General features: G+C 41.3%; 2 protein-coding genes across 5 annotated transcripts; one reads left to right on the plus strand and one right to left on the minus strand.

The window, feature by feature from the left end:
- Positions 1–1,497: 1,497 nt before the first annotated feature.
- On the plus strand, positions 1,498–14,343 carry LOC149306365 (acyl-coenzyme A synthetase ACSM3, mitochondrial-like). Of its 3 annotated transcripts, none has more exons than XM_089477006.1 (14): positions 1,498–1,573; positions 3,718–4,001; positions 4,729–4,936; positions 5,992–6,199; positions 7,073–7,216; positions 7,510–7,666; positions 8,216–8,295; positions 8,759–8,882; positions 9,379–9,459; positions 9,751–9,852; positions 10,096–10,223; positions 11,124–11,223; positions 12,379–12,498; positions 12,949–14,343. In XM_089477006.1, the coding sequence occupies exons 2-14, from the start codon at positions 3,774–3,776 to the stop codon at positions 13,033–13,035; spliced, it is 1,767 nt and encodes a 588-aa protein (XP_089333132.1). In that variant the 5' UTR covers positions 1,498–1,573; positions 3,718–3,773; the 3' UTR covers positions 13,036–14,343. The 3 variants fall into 3 exon arrangements, with proteins under 3 accessions (XP_089333132.1, XP_089333133.1, XP_089333134.1); XM_089477007.1 differs by lacking the exon at positions 1,498–1,573 and adding an exon at positions 3,397–3,576; XM_089477008.1 differs by lacking the exons at positions 1,498–1,573; positions 9,751–9,852; positions 10,096–10,223; positions 11,124–11,223 and having other exon boundaries at positions 3,583–4,001.
- LOC149306366 (ERI1 exoribonuclease 2-like) lies at positions 12,723–21,841 on the minus strand. Of its 2 annotated transcripts, XM_089477010.1 has the most exons (9): positions 21,805–21,841; positions 20,655–20,725; positions 20,488–20,571; positions 19,672–19,799; positions 19,308–19,464; positions 17,587–17,687; positions 17,138–17,219; positions 16,714–16,802; positions 14,992–16,532 (listed from the first exon to the last, which is right to left on the minus strand). In XM_089477010.1, the coding sequence occupies exons 1-9, from the start codon at positions 21,825–21,827 to the stop codon at positions 15,276–15,278; spliced, it is 1,992 nt and encodes a 663-aa protein (XP_089333136.1). In that variant the 5' UTR covers positions 21,828–21,841; the 3' UTR covers positions 14,992–15,275. The 2 variants fall into 2 exon arrangements, with proteins under 2 accessions (XP_089333135.1, XP_089333136.1); XM_089477009.1 differs by lacking the exons at positions 14,992–16,532; positions 16,714–16,802 and adding an exon at positions 12,723–12,966.
- Between the last annotated feature and the right edge of the window lie 118 nt (positions 21,842–21,959).

Raw genomic sequence — 21,959 nt, forward strand, 5'->3', positions numbered from 1 at the left:
AATAAATACAAAATTTAAAAAACAATGAAACGATTTTTAAGAGCTAAAACAGTTATATATTTAATGTATACCTGTTTTAGCACTTAAAATTGTTTCATTATTTTTTTTTTAATTTTGTGTGTGTGTCAAAATAAAAACCATTAAAAGTTACACACACACACACACATATATATATATATATGGCCGAACCCAAAGGCTCCTCTTCTTCATCCTGGAGAGAAGTGACCAGTGGGGTGTCCAGTGGGGTCCCAGGGCTATTCAACATCTTTATCAATGGCTTGGATGATCATGGAGTAGAAGGCATGCAGGTGACACCAAATTAGGAGGAACAGCTAATACTTCAGAGGATTCAAAATGACAATAGATTAGAAAGCTGGGCCAAAGCTAACAAAATGAACTTCAACAGGGAGAAATGTAAGGTACTGTACTTAGGGCGGAAAAACAAAAAGCACAGATATAGGGTGGGGGACACCTGGCTGAATGAAACTACGTGTGAAAGGGATCTGGGAGTCCTAGTAGACCACAAAAGTTGAACATGAGTCAACAGTGTGATGCAGCTGCTAACAAGGCCAATGCATTTTAGGCTGCATCAATAGAAGTATAGTGTCTCTAGATCAAGGGAAGTAATAGTGCCACTCTATTCTGCTCTGGTCAGGCCCCACCTGGAATATTGTATCCAGTTCTGGGCACCACAATTCAAGAAGGACATTGAGAAACTGGAGCATGTCCAAAGGAGGGTGATTAAAATGGTGAAGGGTCTGGAAACCATGAAGCCTTATGAGGAATGAATTAGAGAACTGGGGATGTTTAGTTTGGAGAAGAGAAGAGGTGATATGAGAGCCCTGTTTAAATACTTGAAGGGATGCCTTATTGAGGAAGGAGCAAACTTGTTTTCTGCTGCTCCAGAGAACAGGATATGGAACAATGGATGCAAGCTGCAGGAAAAGATATTCCAGCTCAACATTAGGAGGAACTTTGTGACAGTAAGGGCTATTTGACAGAGGAACACATTCCCTTGGAGTGTAATGGATTCTCCTTCCCTGGAGGTCTTTAAGCAGAGGCTGGATGGCCATCTGTCAATGGGGATGCTTTGACTGAGAGTTCCTGCATGGCTACGGATGCCGTCCACAAAAGCCTTTGACTTTGCATCCTGTCTATCTGATTGTTGGTTACGCCCAATAAATATGGTTTGGGTTCCAATGAAATCGCGAACTGCAAAAATGCAATATTCCTTATCCTGTCCAGTATGTTAGCCAAAGGACTGGACAGAAAGACAGAGGATTTTCACAGGAACAAAACTTGTGAAGTCAAAGGCTTTCATGGCCGACATCCATAGCTTTTTGAGGGTTTTTGGGGCAATGTGTGTCCATGTTCTAGAAGAGTTTCTTCCTTCCCACACAACACAAGCCTTTGGCAAGAGCAGCCCATGGAGGTGTGACTTGGCTTCACTTCCAGCCTTATCTCTCTGCAACTTGCTTCCCCCTGAAAAGTTTGAAAGAGGCAACACAACGCAATCTGCATTTGCATCATTCCAGAGTTGAACAGTTTCAAGACAATTTTGGCAACAATTCCTGTAAGTCATAGTCTTGCGTCTACCGTTGTTTGTCTCTTTAATGTTGGGAGGATATTTTTCTTACAGCTGAAAAAACAAAAAGAAGTAAAAAGTGAGACAGATCATGTTTTTCAAGTATCCCAGAAGAGAGCATTGTAATAATTCAGGAACTGCATGAAAACACAGGCATGGCAGGGTTTTAAAGCAGCAAGGAAAACAACACCCCTGACTCTGATACCTTTATTACTTGCTTAACTCATCCTTCTTGCAATGAAGCAGCATGAATTCTGCAGTTTCTTGTTTTGTTCTCACAACAACTTTGTGAGTTAAAGTAGGCTGAGAGATAGGGATTAGCTGAAAGTCAATGAACCGTTGAACTTCATGGTTGAAGGACAGGAACTCTGAAAAGAATTTGAATATATATATATATTGTATACTGTGTATATATACTGCAAAACTGTATTATATATGTTGGTGTGTGTGTGTGTGTATAAAAACTGTCTTTATATTATATATATGTATGTGTATGTATATGTGTGTATACGTGTGTGTGTGTGTGTGTGTGTATATATATATATATATAATCTGTGTGTGTGTGTGTGTGTGTGTGTGTGTGTGTGTATTATATTATACCAAGGCCCCATAATAATAATATCCCATAGCCTCCATGGATTTGTGGATCCAGAGGTCCCTCTGTGACTTGGCCTCATGGAAACAAAAGCAGAGCTTGGGGCCACAATTACTGGAACCTGCCTCCCATTCTGAGGTTCTTTTGGGAGCTGTAGTCCCCAAGGGCCATGTTTTCCAGTCTGTTATCCAGGGCAGCAGGGAGCCCTTCAGGATGCCCAGGACCAAAGCCTTTGGCTCCCCTGACTCATTATTATTACTGTTATTGTTGTTGTAAATATGGACCCAAAGATGCCAGCAGCCCTGAGTCTCCCAAACCCAGGAGCCAGGAATCCTGAGCCCCTTGGAGCCTGAGAATGGCTGCAACGCTCCCTTTCCGCCACCAGAGGGCGCCCCAAGACAGGGAAGAATCACCATCATGATCATAAGCGTCAAGGGGCCGAAGTGCGCCACTAGAGCCACAGGAGGGCGCCCGAGAGAAGCATTGCAGCCATGAGTCATGAAGCCTGCAGTACGCAAAGAGAGCCACCAGAGGGCAGCCGAGAGCAAAGCAGCAGCAGAACCCCCTTTTGCACTACAATTCCCATCATCCCCTGGGAAAATTTCACTCCAAAGTGTTTTGAGGGGCTCCAGGGCACAGAAAGGCTGGCTTTGAGGCGCCCCCCCGCCTTCTGCATCGTCTGGGGATGATGGGAACTGTCCTCAAGGCCCCTAACACTGACATTCAAGTCATCAATAAAATTATATATATCATATGTATAACTGTGTATATAATATTATATATGTGTGTGTGTTATATATATCAGTGTGTATATATGTCATATACACACTGATATGTATATATATATGACTGTAATATATATATACATGTCATGTGTATGTATGTGTGTGTATGTATATATGTATATTATATGTGTGTGTATAAATATACATATATGTATGCAATTATATATATATATATATATATATATATATATATATATATATATATTAAACTGTTTAATATATATATGTATGTGTATGTATATGTATGTGTATATATATATATATTGTATGTCTATATATACGGTATAAATATAAAACTGTGTATATTATGTGTGTGTGTGTGTATGTATATGTGTTTATATATAGAGAGAGAGAGACATTGAATTGTGACTAAGGAAAGCTTTGTTGCTTTTTAAAAACACAGGACTTCTGAATCCATCTTCTGAGGTTACTATAATAGCATGTCCTTCCAACTGTTTAATAACCTTTTTAATTTGCTTTGGATTTCAAGTTGAAATATACATGCACAACTGGAATAGAGATGTTCCAAAAGGTTGTTGCAAGTGGGCAGAGGATGGCAGCTTCTTACATGGACCAGGTATTTTCAGCAAATTCATTCTTGGCAGGACCGGGTATGATCTGTATTTCAAGTCAAACCGCATTCCCATACAGCAGTCTACTTTTGTGTTTTGCAGTGGAGAAGGCACCAGATCCTGGCTGATCTTGTAAGTTAACAATTTCTCCCCTAAAACTGTTTCCTTTATGCATTTCAGACAAGTGGTTCATGAAGAAAACACATTGAACGTGAGAGACTGTGGAAGAATGCACCATGGCATGTGCCACCTTAACCGTAGCAATATTGTGGAAGGGTCCATCCTTGAAGGCTTTACACACTTTGGGTTTAGCTCCTGCCAGATGCTTCAGCAAGCACCAGCTGGCTCTTGCCGCTCAGAACTTTTCAGATTACAAATCCATCCAAGAACAATATAAGCCAGAGATGCCAGAATACTTCAACTTTGCCAAAGATGTGGTGGACAAGTGGGCCAAAGCAGAAAGGGTATGATTTGCTGTCGTTCTTCATGTTTGATCTCAAGTCTTTCAAATGTGCATCTTGACATTCTGAGTGGAGGGTTTTCTAAATTCTTTGTAGCCAAAATGACTTAAGGAGCTGGGGATGTTCAGCCTGGAGAAGAGAAGGTTAAGAGGTGATATGAGAGCCCTGTTTAAATACTTGAAGGGATGTCTTATTGAGGAGGGAGCAAGCTTGTTTTCTGCTGCTCCAGAGACTAGGACCCAAATGGAGCAATGGATGCAAGCTCCAGGATAAGATTGAGATTCCACCTCAACATTAGGAGGAACTTCTTGACAGTAAGGGCTGTTCAACGGTGGAACAAACTCCCTCAGAGTGTAGTGGAGTCTCCTTCTTTAGAGGTCTTCAAACAGAGGCTGGGTGGCCATTTGTTGGGATGCTTTGACTGAGAGTTCCTGCATGGCAGAATGGTGTTGGACTGGATCAGGGCCCTTCTTGGCGTCTCTTCCAACTCTATGATTCTATGTCCAACCCCTGTTAATCCAGAAAGAACACAGCTAAATCACTCCGGAAAGACAGCCATGTAGTCTATTTAAAAACTATCTTTAAAAAATTAATTCTGATGTTGAACAGTTACCCTGAGGGGAAGGTTCCCAATCTTTATACATTCATGCATATACCTAGAATGCCTTACCTATAGCTTTAAGATCAAAATGCAAGTGTTTTTACACAGTTGACTCTGTTGTCTCATCAGGAAGGAAAGCGGCTTTCAAACCCAGCTCTATGGTGGGTCGGCGAAAACAACCAAGTTAAGTGGAGCTTTGGGGAGTTGTCAGTCATTTCCAAGAAAGTGGCCAGAGTGCTTTCTGATCATTGCAGCCTGAAGAAAGGGGACAGAGTGGTAGTCATCCTGCCACGCATCCCTGAATGGTGGCTCTTGAATGTGGCTTGTATCCGAACAGGTTGGTAGTAACAACGTTCATTTGTCAACTCATGTATTGCCTAGAGATCAAGGTGGAGTGAGAGATCTGAATCCCTCTTTATATGGACCCATATCTTTCCCCATTTTTTTTGTTTGGAGGTTAATGCGGTGTGTGTGTGTGTGTGTGAAAGATATTAACAAACAGAACTTAACATGACAACATCAAGGTTTGCTTTTTGAAATTTTAATATATTTTTAAAAATGTTTTCAAGTTGTGGATGCTTGAATCTGTGGATCAAAAATCTGTGGCTATAAAGGACTGACTGTATATGGCACCTCACTTCCCGACACAGACAAATCAGAGACTGTAGTGTTCAGATTTAAAATGTCCAAGATCCCTGGTCAGGCTTGCAGGCCTGTAATTCCTAAAATGTATGTGGCTGTTTTCCTCATGTAATGAAGACAGCATCCTTTACATCTGTATTAATCACATAAACAAGATTGCAGGACTGACATGTCATGCTTTGTTTAATAAACTAAGCCTTGTTTAATAACCTAAGCCTTGCCAATCATTGCACTCCTACAAGTGACATCTTAAGATACATACAGGTCATGCAACATGTGCAATCACAAAGGTATGGTGCAGGATTGCTGGGTGCATTTTTAAGTGGCAGTTTTTACAGCCATATCCATATATCAGAAGGCTTGGGGAAAACTGTGATTGGAAACTTGCTGATGGCTGTAGCAAGACATTCAGAATTTGCAATTTATGTGTATGTGTATGTATTTGTGTCCGGTGCTTCTTATTGTTGAAATACCATTCTTACATTCCACTATTGTGCACTCACTTCTAGAACCACTATAACTGCACAGACATTGTTCACCCAACATCAACTCTTTTTCCTTGCTTTATACTAACATAGTTGAATACATTAGTCTGGGCGCTGTGCAACACTGCCTTTCAGTGACACCTAAAGTCTCCAGTCATCTCATGTCCAATGAAAATGAGACCCTGTAATGCAGCCCTCACTTCTCCTCAGCAGTTGAAAGTATATGAAATTAATATTAATCTTCCTGATTGGATCATTTCATTAGGTACCATCATGATTCCCGCAACAACACAGCTGACCTCAAAAGACATTCTGCACCGACTGCAGACATCACAAGCCAGGTGTATCATCACAGACCAGGTCCTGGCCCCTGCTGTAGATTCAGTTGCTTCCAAATGCCCATCTCTAGAATCCAAACTGATTGTGTCAAGGGAACCTAGAGAAGGATGGCTAGACTTCAACCACTTGCTGAAGTAAGTACACAGAGTTGGTTCACAGGTGGAAGGGAGATCTGTTTTCCCAGGAACTGGCAGAAAGTGATTTTCTGTTGGGAAAAACCTCATGTTTAATTAATTTAGCTCAGTTCAGGACTGTCCCAGGCCCTAAAGTTTGTGGGCCACATCCTATGATCTTGGGACAGACCCTGCTAATGTGAGTACTGTATTTAATTATTCATTAAGTACCAACTGCAGCTACTCACAGCTTGTCATTCAGAGAGTGAAAGAGAGCCTATTTTCCTACTTGGGAATTAAGATAAAAATCTTAGGCAATAGGCCTGTTCCTAGTTATTACAATAATTATCTACAATAGAACAATAGTTTCCAAGTCCTACTTGTTTAATAACAGCATTGACAAAATTATATTTACCCTCTTGGTTACACTGCCAAAATGCAGCTTGGGAAAACTGGGGATTGATTTTTATATGGAAACACGGTGAGTTCCAATACAGATCTATGAGCAGATCAACAAAGAGAATGAAGTGCAATAACAGTAAGGAATGGAATAAGAGGGATCCGTTCATGCCTTCCTGTAATGCATGGAATAATTAGCATTAGTGACTATGGGCCCATACAGACAGGCCAAAATAAAGCTGCTTCGGGTCACTTTGGAGGTATGCTGTTAAAATGACACATGCATGGTAAGAGGCCAGAAGATGCGCCAAAGCTGCGCTTCCGTCCTTAGGACTGGAATGTGGCTTTGGCGTGGCTTCTGGTCTCTTTGGACACATGCATCATTTAAATAGCATACCTCCAAAGAGACCCAAAGCAGCTTTATTTTGGCCTGTCTGTACGGGCCCTATGTTTGCTGGTGTTTGACTCTATGAGTTTATATTCTTTGTCTTTCAGACTTGCACCTGCTGAGCACAACTGTGTGGTCACAAAGAGCCAAGACCCAATGGCAATTTATTTCACCAGCGGTACAACCGGTGCTCCAAAAATGACTGAACATTCTCACGGCAGCCATGGAATTGGACTTGGTATTAATGGAAAGTATGGAAGAGTTTGTAGGTTGTTGGATGTATTTTGTTCCCAGTTTCTTTTTGTCATACCAAGATACTGCCTGCAGTCCTAAATCTACTTTGAAACGAATAATGAAGAGTTCGCTAAGGCTTAGAGCTTACTTACAGCATAATCATTTGCAAACTGGACATTATGTTTCAGTCAGTTATGAATCTGCAAGGTGGCTTAGTTCTACGATTTGTGGGGTTTGAAGTCATGACCTATAGCAATATTTTGTTTCCTCTGCTTGAGTTATATTTCCCACCTTTCCCCCTATTTCTTAGGTTTTGGCTTGATTTGACCCCTTCGGACATAATGTGGAATACGTCAGACACCGGCTGGGCAAAATCAGCATGGAGTAGTGTTTTCGCGCCATGGATTCAAGGAGCATGTGTGTTTGTACACAACATGCCTCGTTTTGAGCCAAAGCCTGTCCTTGAAGTAAGTGCATATTAATATTTAGCTCAGAATAGGACTTTCATTTGGCATCATCTTAAAGTACAGTTCACCCAACAATACAGTTGGCTCATTGGAACCATAGACTTTGACAGCCCTTTGCATTACTTCTTATCCTGCTCACAGTACTATAACATCACATCAAAGCACAGTTTGCATGAACTTTGATTCTTGAAGCCAGGCTGCACTTCTAGATAAAAAGGCATGGCTTCATTTAGAGTTGCATATTTCATTTGCAAAAGAAGTAATGGGTCAGACACTTTAGTGGGACGTTCAGGACTTTTTTTATTTAATAAAGTAACAGTGTCTTCTGTGTGAGGATTGATATAATAAATCATGGTAATGCTGTGAAAGTTGCCTAATAAACCAGTCAGCTGGAAAAGTTAAACACACACATCCGTACCCTTTTTTTGCCCTTATTTGTTGTTCTTTAGTGGATGTTATGGATTGCAAAGAAAAAAGAAATAAGATGTGGATCTGGATGTCTATATAGCATTAAATCTATTTTGTTCTCTGTTTTTTATCATCATCTAGACTTTGTCCAAATTTCCTATAACAACTTTCTGCTCTCCTCCAACTGCTTACCGAATGCTGGTACAACACAAGTTAACCAGGTAAGAAGAGTTATTACCTATAATTTTAGTGTGTTTTAATAGAACAGAAAACAAGCTTGCTCCATCCTGAATATGACATCCCTTCAAATATTTAAACATGGCTAACATGTCACTACAGTCATATGCAGGCACGCTTTATGCAACTTTCAGCTTACGCTGATCATAAAAGGCAATGGTGTATGCGCCTGTGGTGTGCACGCCATGCCATGCCACATACAGGAGCCCCATTGTTTTAAATGGGGCTTGAGCATCCACGGAATTTCCCTTACATGGGGGGGAGGGGGTTGCCTGTTTGTTCTTGACACAGTGAACTACAACTTCAGGTACTGATTTGCTAAACCGTACACATCCATGCACACACACATTGTAAAATCCAAAACCCCAATCCTTTAGTTTTATACTTGATTGTATGGCTTTTAAAAAGTTAACAGCCACCTTTCTTCTTCCTCTTCTTTGTCCAAAGTTATAAGTTCCACAGTCTCAAACACTGCCTCAGTGCTGGAGAACCCATGAACCCAGAAGTGATGGAAGATTGGAAAACAGAAACTGGGCTGGATATCTATGAAGGCTATGGGCAGACAGAAACAGTAAGCTGAGCTGTGTGCTTCATGGAGGGGCAGACTATTCTCTTTCTGTATTCAGAAAGCTGTAATTAACTTTCTTATTATTGTACAAAAATATGAGGATTTAACATTCCATTCATACTATAATATTGGGTTACTATTGTTGTTAAACCTGCAAATAATCCATTAGATTAGGTGTGAGGAACATCTGCTGCCCCATTGTTTCAAACTTTAGCTCCTCGAAGCTCTCAGAAGCCATGGCAAATGGCAATGGTTTATGGATACTAGTCCAAAATACCTGGAAGGTCAAAGATTTCTTATTCCAAAGTTAAACATTACTCATTTGATCAATATGTAGCTGGGTTCATGTGGGGCTTTAGTAAACACTTCTCATCCAGTCCATTGAGAAGCTGCTTGATAACAGACATCACCAAACGTCATATGTGTATGGAGACAGGGATACACACTTCTTTCAACACTTGCATTTCAGCCATGCTTTATTTCTCTCAACTTGTCATAGGTGCTGGTTTGTGGGACTTTCAAAGGGATGAGAATTAAACCAGGCTCTATGGGGAAACCTTCTCCAGCCTATGACACTCAGGTACTGTATGCACTTGTGGAGTAGGACCCCTTTGACTGGGACCTATTACTACCTTGGCATTAGGAAAAGCTTCCAGGCAGTAAGAGCGGTTTGGCAATGGAATAGGCTACTACAAAAGGAGTGGACTGTCCTTCATTGTAGGCTTTTAAACTAAGGTGGATGGCTTCCTAATGTAGTCCATTCTACCGGGCTCCACCAGATCTCCCATCCCATCCAAATTTGTAATGTATCATTTCAAAAAATTGGAGAACAAATATTGGCATTCATTTTGTATGGTTTGTTTGCTTTTAGATAGTTGATGAAGAAGGTAATATTTTGCCTTCTGGAAAGGAAGGTGACATTGGTATCCGAATAAAACCTACAAGGCCATTTTGTCTTTTCACTCAGTACACGGTAAGAACCAAAAGAGCACAGCCAATTAAAAAATGCAAATTGAAACTATTAGCTTATTTACATATTGTCCCACTGAATGCTTACTAAATTTTATGGTATCCTGTGACCTAGTTTCTTAAAGCAAACTGCATTTATTTGTAACAATTAAAATAATTTTAAAAATTCAATACATAGCCACTGCAAATTCACTAATATCAGCAAACGAATGCACTTTATCAGTGAGCACCTGTTCATCTATACCAGGATGATCCAGAAAGAACAGCTTCAACCATCCGTGGGGATTTCTACATCACTGGGGACAGAGGAATCAAAGATGAAGACGGCTACTTCTGGTTTGTAGGAAGAGCAGATGACGTCATCAATTCAGCCGGGTAACAATTCACACACACAACCTGCGCAGTCTAGACTTATAAGCATTTCATAGAATCAGAGAATTGTAGAGTTAGAAGGGTCATCCAATCCAACCCCTCTGCCATACACAACATGCCCCCAATAGAAAGCCATCCAGCCTCTGTTTAAAAGCCTCCAAAGAAGACTCCACCATTCTCCAAGGGAGTGTGTTCCACTGTCAAACAGCTCTTACTGTCAGGAGGTTCTTTTTAATGTTAAAGTGGAATCTCTTTTCCTACAGTTTGAATCCATTGCTCCGGGACCTATACTGCAGAAAACAAAGCTGTTTCACCTTTGATATGCTAACAGGGTTACAATATGACCTCTTAATCTTCTTTTCTCAAGGCTAAACATGCCCAGCTCCCTAAGTCACTCCTCAGAGGGCATGGTTTGTAGACCTTTCACAATTTTGGTCACCCTCCTCTGCACACACTGCAGTTGGTCTACATCTGTTGAACTGGTGCCCAAAATTGGACACGGTATGCTAGGTGAGGCCTGACTAAAGCAGAATAGAGTGGTACTATTACTCCCCTTGATCTTGACACTATACTTCTGTTGATGCAGCCTGGAATCGCATTGGCTTTTTTAGCTGCCACATCACACTGTTGACTCATGTTCAACTTATGGTCTACTAGGACTCCTAGATCCCTTTCACATGTAGTCTTGTTAAGCCAGGTGTCCCCTGTCCTATATCTGTGGATTTCATTTTTTCCCCTTGCTCAGTGCAGTGCCTTACATTTTGTTAGTTTTTGCCCAACTTTCCAATCTGTTACGATCATTTTGAATCTTGATCCTGTTCTTTGAGATATTAGGTGCCCCTCCTAATTTGATGTCAATTTGAGACAGGTGAAGTATATCTAATCTTCTTCTTTTTCTCAAAGATACCGCATTGGGCCATTTGAAGTGGAAAGTGCGTTGATAGAACATCCTTCGGTAGTAGAATCGGCTGTTGTTAGCAGCCCAGACCCTGTGAGAGGAGAGGTAAAAGGGCTGACTTTTGTTACAGAGGAATGCATTTAAATGAGGGACTTGCAATGAAGGAATAGTCATGAGGTTTTAAATGAACAGTGACGAGAATATACTAAATTTTCCAGTGAAACCCCAGGTCCATCTAGCTCTGTATTGTCGACAACAGGACTGGGCATATCTCTACCAGTCCAGCCTGGAAATGCTGGGAATGAAATCTGAGGTCTTCTGCACACAGAACCTTTTGCAGAGGGGAGTTGCTTCAAACACTTAGGTCTGTTACAGACTGCCAAAATAAAGCTGCTTCGGGTCTCTTTGGAGGTATGCTATTTAAATGATGCATGGGTCCTAAGAATCCGGAGGTTGCACCAAAGCCACACTCCATTCCTAAGCACTTGAGTGCAGCTTTGGTGCAGCTTCTGGATTCTTAGGATGCATCCATCATTTAAACAGCATACCTCCAAAGAGACCCGAAGCAGCTTTATTTTGGCAGTCTGTAACAGACCTAATTACTTGCCCTTTTCTGTACATTTTCCAACCCACCAATATATTTCTCAAGGCAGAGGTTCTATGAATACTGCTGCATGCTTCTGCACAAATTCTGTGTATATTTGTGCACATGTGTGTATGTCTACTTGTATAATATTATTGATTTTTAAGTTTTTGTTGTCAGCAATTACACTTTTTGCCATCTTTTCATCCAGCATCGAGCAGCTGTCTGAACAGATTGGGAGACAGTGATTTGCAGATAAGAAACCCTAAGTATCTGAACAAAGCAGAGAAAGCTGCTCCATGCAGAGCTCACTTGACTTCTGTAGACCATCTGGAATGAGAATGGAAACTGAAATGCTGAGAACCCTCAGTTTACATATATATCTTTTTAGAATTGTAAATCCTATGCAATCAACAAGGACTGCAAGCCCCAGAACACTGGCCTATGCTGATCTGAGCTTTTTATGATGGGATAAACAGGCAGCAGTCTCTAAGCCATTTAGGTTTAAAGTGGCTTAGTCCCTGCAATGTGCTTAAGTACAATAATCTGGTTTAAGAGATTTGTGCTTGCTCCTCAGCAACCCACAAAAAGGTGCTGCCACACTTCAACTCTTTCTATTAGAACTTCATAAATCTTCCATTTTATAATATGCCAAACCTTTTCTCTTATATTTTAAGGTTGTGAAAGCCTTTGTGGTTTTGGCACCTAACTATGTTTCACATGATCCAGACGCATTGGTTAAGGAACTACAGGACCATGTAAAAAAGGTCACTGCCCCTTACAAATATCCCAGAAAGGTAAGTTGTTATCATGTTGTATGATGCCCCTCCTCAAATCCCAACACTGGCTTCCTATCATCCCCAAATTTAGTGATCTTACTTCCAAAAGCCTTGTTGTCACTTGCCATTTCTTTCCTCTTAAAACCTGACATTCCCATTTCTTTGGCCTTCATTCATCCCGAACCATCATGGTTCAGAAACAAACTCTTCTTGAACATGGCCACATAGCTCAAAAACCCCACAAAAACTATGTATACAAATTAGATGTCACAACAAACCTAACAGGGGTGAGAAAACCCCTCCTGTAAGCCTGCTATGAGTAGAAAGGCAGCATAAGAGCAGACTCAGATATATTAAACTTATTTTCAGCACCACTGGACTGATCTTCTGCATCCATTACAAGTCTCCGATGTTTTGTACAGTTCCTAATGTGCTCTGCCACTTCATTTTCCCTTCTTGTCTTTTCAGGTGGAGTTTGTGCCACATCTGCCAAAGACAATCAGTGGGAAAATCAGGAGAAACGAACTGCGCAAGAAGGAGTGGGGGAAAGCTTAGAGTTATCGCTATTTGCTTCCACAGTGCTTGTTCTAAGAAGGAAAAGTTTCATATCGATTCTTTGTGCCCTAGTAAGGTTTTGTTGGGCTAGCATCTATCTTTAAAGACCCATGCTGCAAAGCTAACACATCCAAACCTTTTAGAAAAATCTTGATGTATACAAGCAGGGAACAGTCAGACACTCGATGGGTACTTGCGGTTAAGAATTCCCCACAGTTGCCCCTGCCCCATTCACTTTATTAAAATCCTAAAGCATCTTGTCAGGTTAAGCATAGTGCAAGCTGAATTCCAGATGTTGGATTTCATTGAGAAAAGAACACTGTGTACCTTGCAAAAAGTTCCCAGTGTGTAGAAATTAACAACATAAATCTGCAAGGAACTGCAAGATCAAACTGGTGCCTTGTTTGTACTCATCTTGGAATGTTTGAAGGATGAATTAAGTTTAGCACAACACACATGTTCTTGACCAGAACACTATGGATTCCAGAGCAATGAGGAGGCAAACTGTCTACGGTTCAAAACACACTGCATAAATAATCCAGTTTGAGACTAGTTTCACTGCCCTGGCTCATGAGGCATTTAGCCTTCATGAGTTTCATGAGACATTTAGCCTTCTCTTTCAGAGCCCTGGTGCCACAATAAACTACAATTCCCAGGATTCCCTAGCACTGAGCCAGGACAATCAAAGTGGTCTCAAACTGGATTATTTATACAGTGTGTTTTGTACCAAAGTCTTATCCACTGAAAAGTTAGAACTACAATTTGCTACAGAGTAAATATAGTCCTCCTTTCTCTACCACCACAAATCCATTTTAAGTACACACATTGGTTCAAATGGTCTGAATAAGACTGCTCTGCCTACCTCCCTATTTGATAAACTGCAATATATATATTGCGCATATATATATATATATATATATATACACACACACACACACACACACACACACACTTGAAATCTGTATAATTTCACATGTGTATTTCCATATGCATAACTCGAGTCAATGTTACAATGGGGTGAGCAAGTTGTTGTCTTCCAGATGTTTGGTCCAAAGATGCAAATATCTGACTTCCGCTTAGATTTAGTAAATGTCTCTCCCGCAATTTATGCATCCCTGTGTATATATGTTGTTGGCAGGATCACCTCCTTAATACAATAATTCGGTTTCCAAAACAAATATATTTGAAACTCACACCTATGCCTGAGGAATGTCACCTTTTATACACACACAGATATAGAACATGGCTGTTTTTAAGGCTTTAACTATTAATTTCCTTGCCCAGTGAACTTCTACATCTCTTTAAGTAAGAATTTTGTGGTAGTAATGCAATGAAAAACCAAACCCATTACCAAGTAAATACTTTTTATTTGTTCGACTTTAATCATTTTCATTTTGTAAAATGGTTAATGGCAATCTCAGTTTAAAATATTGGTGAGCGCACACCAGACATTGGGACCCTGAAAGCACCATCAACACAGTATTTTATAACCTAAGCAGCCATTTACAAGCCAATATTGAAACCAGCTTTTCTATACTAGGAGGAAGCCAGTAATCTCTGTTGCCATGCATACTCCACTACTTTTAATGGGCTTGCATTCTGCTCTTTATATCAGTTAAGGAATTGGTACCTCTGTTTTCTAACTAAATATGGCTTATTAGTTTAACTTTCTTCAATGGTAGCTCGGTATAAGGTCTTAACTTTTCCATCGTATCCGTCAGCTCAAATACTGTGGGGCTGAAATAAACACATTGATAGAAACAAAACATCCCGGCATTAGAAAAACCAACCATTTTACTAGGGAGGGCTTGAGCTACTTTAATGGAAAATTCAACCAGCAAATTCAGTTTTAAAAGAATGTGATGCGTTTATTTCATTTCAGTAATAAAAAGACACGCTTTTTAAAAAATATATTAAAACCATGATGCCTGCTTTATTTCTAATGGCTTTTTAAAGTCAGATTAGCCACAACAGCACTGTTAGACCCTTTCAGGGTCATGGATCCTCTCTTGATCCCATGCTGAGTCCCACAGTTTTGTTTCTTGATTTTTAATTTTAATATTTTTTAATTTTTAATTAATATTTTTTTACTTTAGCCATTTCATGCAGGGTCTCCATTTGTACCATGATCTACAGAAACAGGACATACTGGGTACATAACGCTAAGGTCCACGCTTAATGAGTGCTAGTAAGAGCCGACTATTCCCACAATAAAGGAATGCATAAATGGAAATGCCGAACTACGTTCGCATAGACGGCCGGAGACCCAGGCACTTTCTTTGAGCATTTTCTGAGCTTGCTCCAGTCGATACAAGCCCTGCAGCGTTTGAGGCAGAAGGCAGAGGTGTGAGCTTCTCCTTTAGAAGCGTGTGCTCCCATTTGAAATAACCACAGCCCTTTCGATTCCCCTCCTTCATTCCAACAGGACAGCTATAGAATGTCCTTCCATGATTTGGACCACCGTTTGAAACATTTAGCCTCCTAGCTCTTCGGCCGCATTTGCACATAGGAGGGGTCACTCGACCAGTTTCTGTAGGCCTAAAAGATTGATTTAAGTTAACAGAGGATTTTAAAATGCCAGAAGGTATGCTACATAGACCTGACCTGAATGGTAAAGAGTTGCTAGGTGATGCGACTTTATCTTCATGTATTGTAAAAGGTGGTTTTTTTGCTGGAGGCAGAGATTTTGGACTGGAAGGCTTCCTCTTAGGAGCGTTGGGTGGATGTGTAAATTGTTTTTTTCCATCGGTGTAAGTAGTATTTGCCTTTGAAGGAGGGAGCTTAAATAAGGAAGTATTGCCGCACTTATTTGGGTCTGTTCTTGTGTTATAAATAACAGTACCAGGACTTTTATAAACAACAGATCCTGATGGTTCTACGTTCAGAGCACCTTCACTGACATTTTCAACTACTACATTCATGACATTTGATTCATTCATACCCCTTTTATCTCCAGCCACAAGCAAATCCTTATGGTTTGGCTCATCTGTAGACTGCAAAGATTCGGAACTGTGATCGTCTTGTGATTCTGGTATTAATGCAACATCCTCCCAATCCGCCAACATTGATAAACAATCAGGAGTCGTACTTATATCTGTATCAGAAATATTTACGGTAGAAAGAGTGGTAGGGACCAAAACCAGTCCTGCGTTGGTTGTTGAAAAATTTGAAATGAGATGCCCATGGTTTAGCCCATGCTGGGTTCCTAAAGGGTTGCAATAAGAAGCCTGAAAATAGTCAAGAGAAGAACTGAGTCCTCTGTTACATTCATTGGTCTTCTTACTGTTGCTTGACGGAACAGTGGCGTTCCCATGCAAACATACAGGACTGAACTCTTGCTGTTGATTCTCCTTGTTATTTTCTATTTCACTAGCAAATTCACCATTTCTGCTTTGGTCCAAACATGATGCTTGTGCCCCATCACTGCTTGCCAAAGGTATGCCAGCACTAGGTTTCTCATTCAAAAACCTGGCAATAGAATTCTTTGTAGGAGGTACCTAGATTTCATAAACAAATGAAGAGAGTGTGGGAACGAATAACAGAGATGTCAAGAGCAAGTCAGAAAAAAACGATGTGCCTTAGAGTCTCAGGATGAAATTCAAGTTCAAATTTGTTTCAGTAAAGGGTTATTTCGTTTATATTCTTCAGTCACATGCGGCAAGAAGAAAAACCGCTCACCTTATCCAAGGTTTTAGTGATTTTCAACACACATCCATCGCGGATCATCCTCCAGGCAAGACGAGCCGTATTCCGGGAATCATCCAGCCCTTGGAAAAATGCAGACTCTTACTATTATATGGGCTTGTATGGGCTCATACCACAACATGGAAACATTACTTTTGGGAGCTACAACTGCCAGAGAAATTCAGGGAGTTCTAATCTAAAATATATGCTTTCCCAAGTCATATACAAAACAAGGAGCAGATGACTCCAGCTGTTAGGAAAGAATGCATAACTATTCCTACCACCCGCATCTGACACCTCAACACTGTCATAGCCTCCCCTGACCTCAGACCCTTAAGATACACTGGACTACGTCTGCTATCATCCCCATCCATTATGGGAAATTATATTTTAATTTAGTAACACTTTAAAAACTCACCAGAATGCTCTCGTCCTGCAAATATAATTCCCACATCCCGAAGAGCGCCATTTAATCCTTGTGGCTTCCTAGCGTAAAAAAGCTATGAGCAAATATATTTGAACACACAACATTAGTGGATCTGTTCTATTTGAATGGCTCCAGGTTCTTTGTTCCAAAATCTAGTTCTTCACATACACACATCTCTTTATTGAGTAAAAGGACAACAGATAGTTACAGTCATACTCTGAATGGACACAATCCTACCGTACTATGGTCTACTATGACCCCTGAATACAGAATCAGTATAAAGTGTTTTCATCATCATTGGCTTTGCATATTATACACACTAAAGAACAAACATGTGAACGCAATAGCTTGGAAAAGATTTTTTTTAAGACACAAAATGTAAACATTATTTTTAAATCAACCCCAGATATATAATCACTTCATCTTGTTGGTACTTTTACCTTGTAAGTTGCTCGGAGATCAATCCAGGAGTTTAAAATATCAGGTTTCCACAGCTGTTTTCGTTTACATTCATACTGCAAACAAACCCCCAGGTCCCAGTCTGTACAGGAGATAAACAAACACAATACGTTTTCATGCTTTATGCCCACTACTATAGTGAAAATGAATTGGATTATAATTGTTTCTATAACTTTCAGTGTGAAATCTTCACTTTGTCTGTTCAGCCTTCCTTATTATGTTAGAAACCTAAGGAAACCATTCCCTCCCTAACTGTCATCTTTTGGCCTCTGAGGGAGAGAGTAGGCTGGCCCAGTTCCATCAGGGGCTGGCCTGAAGACAGAGGCTCTTCCCTCCCTAACTGTCATCTTTCAGCCTGTAAGGGAGAAAATAGGCTGGCCCAGTTCCATCGGGGCTAGCCTGAAGATAGAGGTCCCTCCCTCCGTAACTGTCATCTTTTGGCCTCTGAGGGAGAGAGTAGGCTGGCCCAGCATCATCAGGGGCTAGCCTGAAGAAAGAGGCCCCTCTCTCCATAATTGTCATCCTTCAGCCTGTGAGGGAGAGAATAGGCTGGCCCAGCTCCATCAGGGCTAGCCTGAAGAAGAAGAGCCCTCCCTCCGGTCCATCTGCTTTGGTCCAGGCCTCAGAAGGAGAGAAGAATACTGGACCTGATTCCCTCCCCCCTCACCATTCCCTTCTCCTATTGTGTTGTGTCTTTTAGATTGTAAGCCTGAGGGCAGGAAACCGTCTGTTATCCCCTCTGTTGTAAACCGCTCGGATTCCCAGTGATTGGGCGGTATATAAATAAAACTTATTATTATTATTATTATTATTATTATCTAGTCAGCATCTTGTCATGGAATGACTGAAATGTATATGATAACTTGCCAAGTGATGTGAAGTAATTGTGGAAATCTAAGCTGTATCTGCCTGCTTGGCTAGTGTGAATCAAAAATGGCCCTGTACAGACAGGCCAAAATAATGCTGCTTCGGGTCACTTTGGAGGTATGCTGTTTAAATGATGTATGTGTCCTAAGAATCCGGAAGCCACACCAAAGCCATGCACCAGTCCTAAGGACTGGAGAATGGTTTTGGTGCGGCTTCTGGCCTCTTAAGATGTCCTCTTAGGACCCAGGCATCATTTAAACAGCATACCTCCAAAGTGTCCTGAAGCAGCTTTATTTTGGCCTGTCTGTATGGGCTCCATGAAAGTGCAAGGTCGAATATGGTGAAGTATCAGACTCAGGACAAGGATGGAGGTGATAGTAAGTTTTACAAGGGTAGGACTTCAGTTTCCTGTTGCTCCTTCCCATGCCTAACAGAAACAAGAAAGTCTGCAAATTCTTCATTTCTATAGGCTACAAAGTTATTTTCCATTTCTATTCTCACCTTTCTACAGCAACAAGAATTAATCCTCCTTCTCACTCATGGCTTCATGCACTCACATCTCCAACAGTTCACCCCTGCAGTGGTAAGAGTTATGGGATAGGGGCTTCTTTTTGGGGCCACAAGTCTAAGAAAGAGCCTTTCGGTGTAGGCTCTTTCTCTCTGCGGTGCCTCCATAAAACCACTGGGAAGGAATAAGATGGCAAAGTTCTCCATCCCAGACTAAATGTTCCAACTGCTGTTGATGATTCTTGAAGCTGCCTGGTATAAGGAGCCCGGTCCCATGTCTTTTCAGGTTCAGCCCCCACTCCCTGCCTTTTGAAACATCATGAATTACCTGACCATGTAACAAAAGCACACAATTTGCCTTCAGAAGTAGCACAGCACGAATGGCCCGAGGCGAAAACGATGCCTTTTTCCTTTTGTATCTTTTGGATCCATTTGGAAAGCTGAGACAAGCATATACGCAAAGGGACACCTTCATCAACTTGGTCCTTTAAAAAGACAGAGAAGAGAAGGGGGGGGGGGGGAACCAAGATATGTTTAAAGATTTCCACTAGCATTTCAAACCTTGTTTCTCATTCGTTCTTAACTCAATGCAATCTTAACAAAGGTACAGTATTATTTATGCACTCCGCACACTAACTGAGACGACAAGCTTAGTGCACAAGCTGCTTACAAACCAAAATATGAAACCGTACCTGTTTTATGCCAGTTAGCTCAGTGCAAAATTCGGAAAGAATTGGATGCTCTTGAGGCTGGACGTACATGTGAAATTCAGATTCAATTTCTCCATTTGAGGTGTTTAATAAAACTGCTGGGAATTCAACTACCAAAGGAAAGAAAGCATATTTACATAAATATTTCCAGTCTGCTTTAAAATAAAGCTAGTGTTTATGTGAAAGTACTATTCTAAGTAATATAGGACCTGTACAGACAGGCCAAAATAAAGCTGCTTCAGGTCATTTTGGAGGTATACTGTTTAAATGATGCGTGCATCCTAAGAGTCCAGAAGCCGCACCAAAGCCACACTCCAGTCCTTAGGACTGGAGCATGGCTTTGGTGCGGCTTCGGCTTCTTAGGATGCACACATCATTTAAACAGTACCTCCAAAATGACCTGAAGCAGCTTTATTTTGGCCTGTCCGTACTGGGCCATAATATAGCTATCCAAGTTCTGTATGCAGATGTAGTTAGTGAGCTGGACTAGACCTTGGAAGAAAAATGTTCAAACACGCATTCAGCCATAAAATGTATGGAGTGATCTCTATACATGGATCATCCAATCTATTTCACAGGGTTGTTGTGAGGGAAAAGGAGCAAGGAGTGGACTGTGTAAGCTGCAATGAGCGCCTAGAAAAAGGGAAGAATACAAATACAGTCAATTGATGAAGTTTAGCCTCTGCCTCACAGATTGTTGCATAAATCGTACAGCTCCTTTGAGAAACTGCACCATTTATACTTCAACAAGTGTTATTTCCCCGATTTACCCAGAAACAATTTCCCCCTTTTACTTACTTATTTCTTGACTGTGACTCTTTCTTCCGTCTTTCCAGCATGTTGACTCAAAGTCAATAACTATTATGTAGTCGAACAACTGTCCTGAAATACCAAAGGATCTATGAGATGCTGTTATTTGTAACAGCGGGACAACGCTTGCTTTGCAAAACGAACACAGTACTCACGCAGTTTGGGTCTGCTGTGACTCTGGCCGCTGGGCGATGTTTTAGAAATCCTTCTAATAATGCCAAGCTGCCTGTAATAAAATAAAGCAGATAGACCAGAAGAATGAAGTTGGAGGATAGCCATCTTGAGATAGCGGACTGCAGCAAAAGCACATGTTTCCATATGTACACTGCAAAAACATATAGTTAACTTCAAGTATTCAAGCAAGAGACACCTCAGACTGTAGTTCTGTGAGCCATTGATCCTTCTCTAACAGAGAGCTCTGGGGCCACAATAAACTACAATTCCCAGGATTCCCTAGCACTGAGCCAGGGCAGTTAAAGCGGTTTCAAACTGGAGTGTGTTTTGGACCCTAGACTTTGTTCTCAGTAGGAATCAGAGTTTGGAAACGTGAGCTTGGGTCCCCCCTCCATCTTCCCTTTATTTATTAGTAGGATTCAAGGATATAGCCGTGTTAGTCTGTAGAATCAGTATCTAGAGAGATCTTTTATAGCGTCTTTGAGACTCACTGACCTAGACTTAAGTCTACTTCCTCAGATGCATTTGGTGGAGAGGACAGCCAAGGACAGGCCTGGATATATGTCAATAGTGTGTGAGGATGTCAGTTCAGATCCAAAACCCTCTGTGTACTTCCATACTTCATTTCCAGACACAAAAGGTTCTGGATTTGGGTTGACATCCTTGAACTGACCCATGGCCTAGATGTGTCTGTCCCTGGCTTTGCGCTCCACCAAATGCATCTGAGGAAGTAGGCTTAAGTCTTAGGGAAGCTCATGCTGTCACACTTCTTTCTTTTAGATTAGGTCCCAAACGCACTGCAGAAATAACCCACTTTGAGCCCGCTTTAACTGCCCTGGCTCAATGCTTAGCAATTCTGGAAACTTGTTTAATGAGACACTGAGACAAGAGAGCTCTGGTGCTGCAATAAACTACACTTCCCAGGATTCCCTAGCACTGAGCCAAGGCGGATAAAGCGGCCTCAGAGCGGGTTATTTCTGCGGTGTGTTTGGGACCTTGGTCTCAAAGGTGCCATAACCCTTTCCTATATGCTTTTATTCCGTGGCTATCCATCCTCCTGCGAGGCTGCTTCTTCCACTCCACAAATAAGCCCTACTCTAGTGAGGCTTCAGGGCCAGGGCTAGGCCTCACCTGGCCAACTGCTTCGTCGCCATGCCTACCGCTGCGATCACGTGATTCCGCCAAATCGTCGCTCCTGAGGCCCATTGCGTTTCAAACTTCCCGCCAGGCCCCGCCCCTTATCGATGCCCTCGGCAGCTCGGCTCGTCACGCCTGGCTCCTTCCAG

This window comes from Sceloporus occidentalis, unplaced genomic scaffold (assembly GCF_023333645.1).
Source record: "Sceloporus occidentalis isolate IW3139 unplaced genomic scaffold, rSceOcc1.0.p SCAF_10, whole genome shotgun sequence".
Taxonomy (NCBI): Eukaryota; Metazoa; Chordata; class Lepidosauria; order Squamata; family Phrynosomatidae; genus Sceloporus; species Sceloporus occidentalis.

What these genes read in the sequence shown, in the direction of transcription:
- LOC149306365 (XM_089477006.1), top strand. Translation starts at nt 3,774, where the DNA reads ATGGCATGTGCCACCTTAACCGTAGCAATATTGTGGAAGGGTCCATCC. An exon ending in GCTATGGGCAGACAGAAACA is followed by an intron (nt 8,883 to 9,378) that starts GTAAGCTGAGCT and finishes AACTTGTCATAG; the next exon opens with GTGCTGGTTTGTGGGACTTT. An exon ending in CTTACAAATATCCCAGAAAG is followed by an intron (nt 12,499 to 12,948) that starts GTAAGTTGTTAT and finishes TTGTCTTTTCAG; the next exon opens with GTGGAGTTTGTGCCACATCT.
- LOC149306366 (XM_089477010.1), bottom strand. Translation starts at nt 21,827, where the DNA reads ATGGCGACGAAGCAGTTGGCCAG. An exon ending in GCGACGAAGCAGTTGGCCAG is followed by an intron (nt 20,726 to 21,804) that starts GTGAGGCCTAGC and finishes ATTTTATTACAG; the next exon opens with GCAGCTTGGCATTATTAGAA. An exon ending in TGCAGGACGAGAGCATTCTG is followed by an intron (nt 16,803 to 17,137) that starts GTGAGTTTTTAA and finishes CATTTTTCCAAG; the next exon opens with GGCTGGATGATTCCCGGAAT.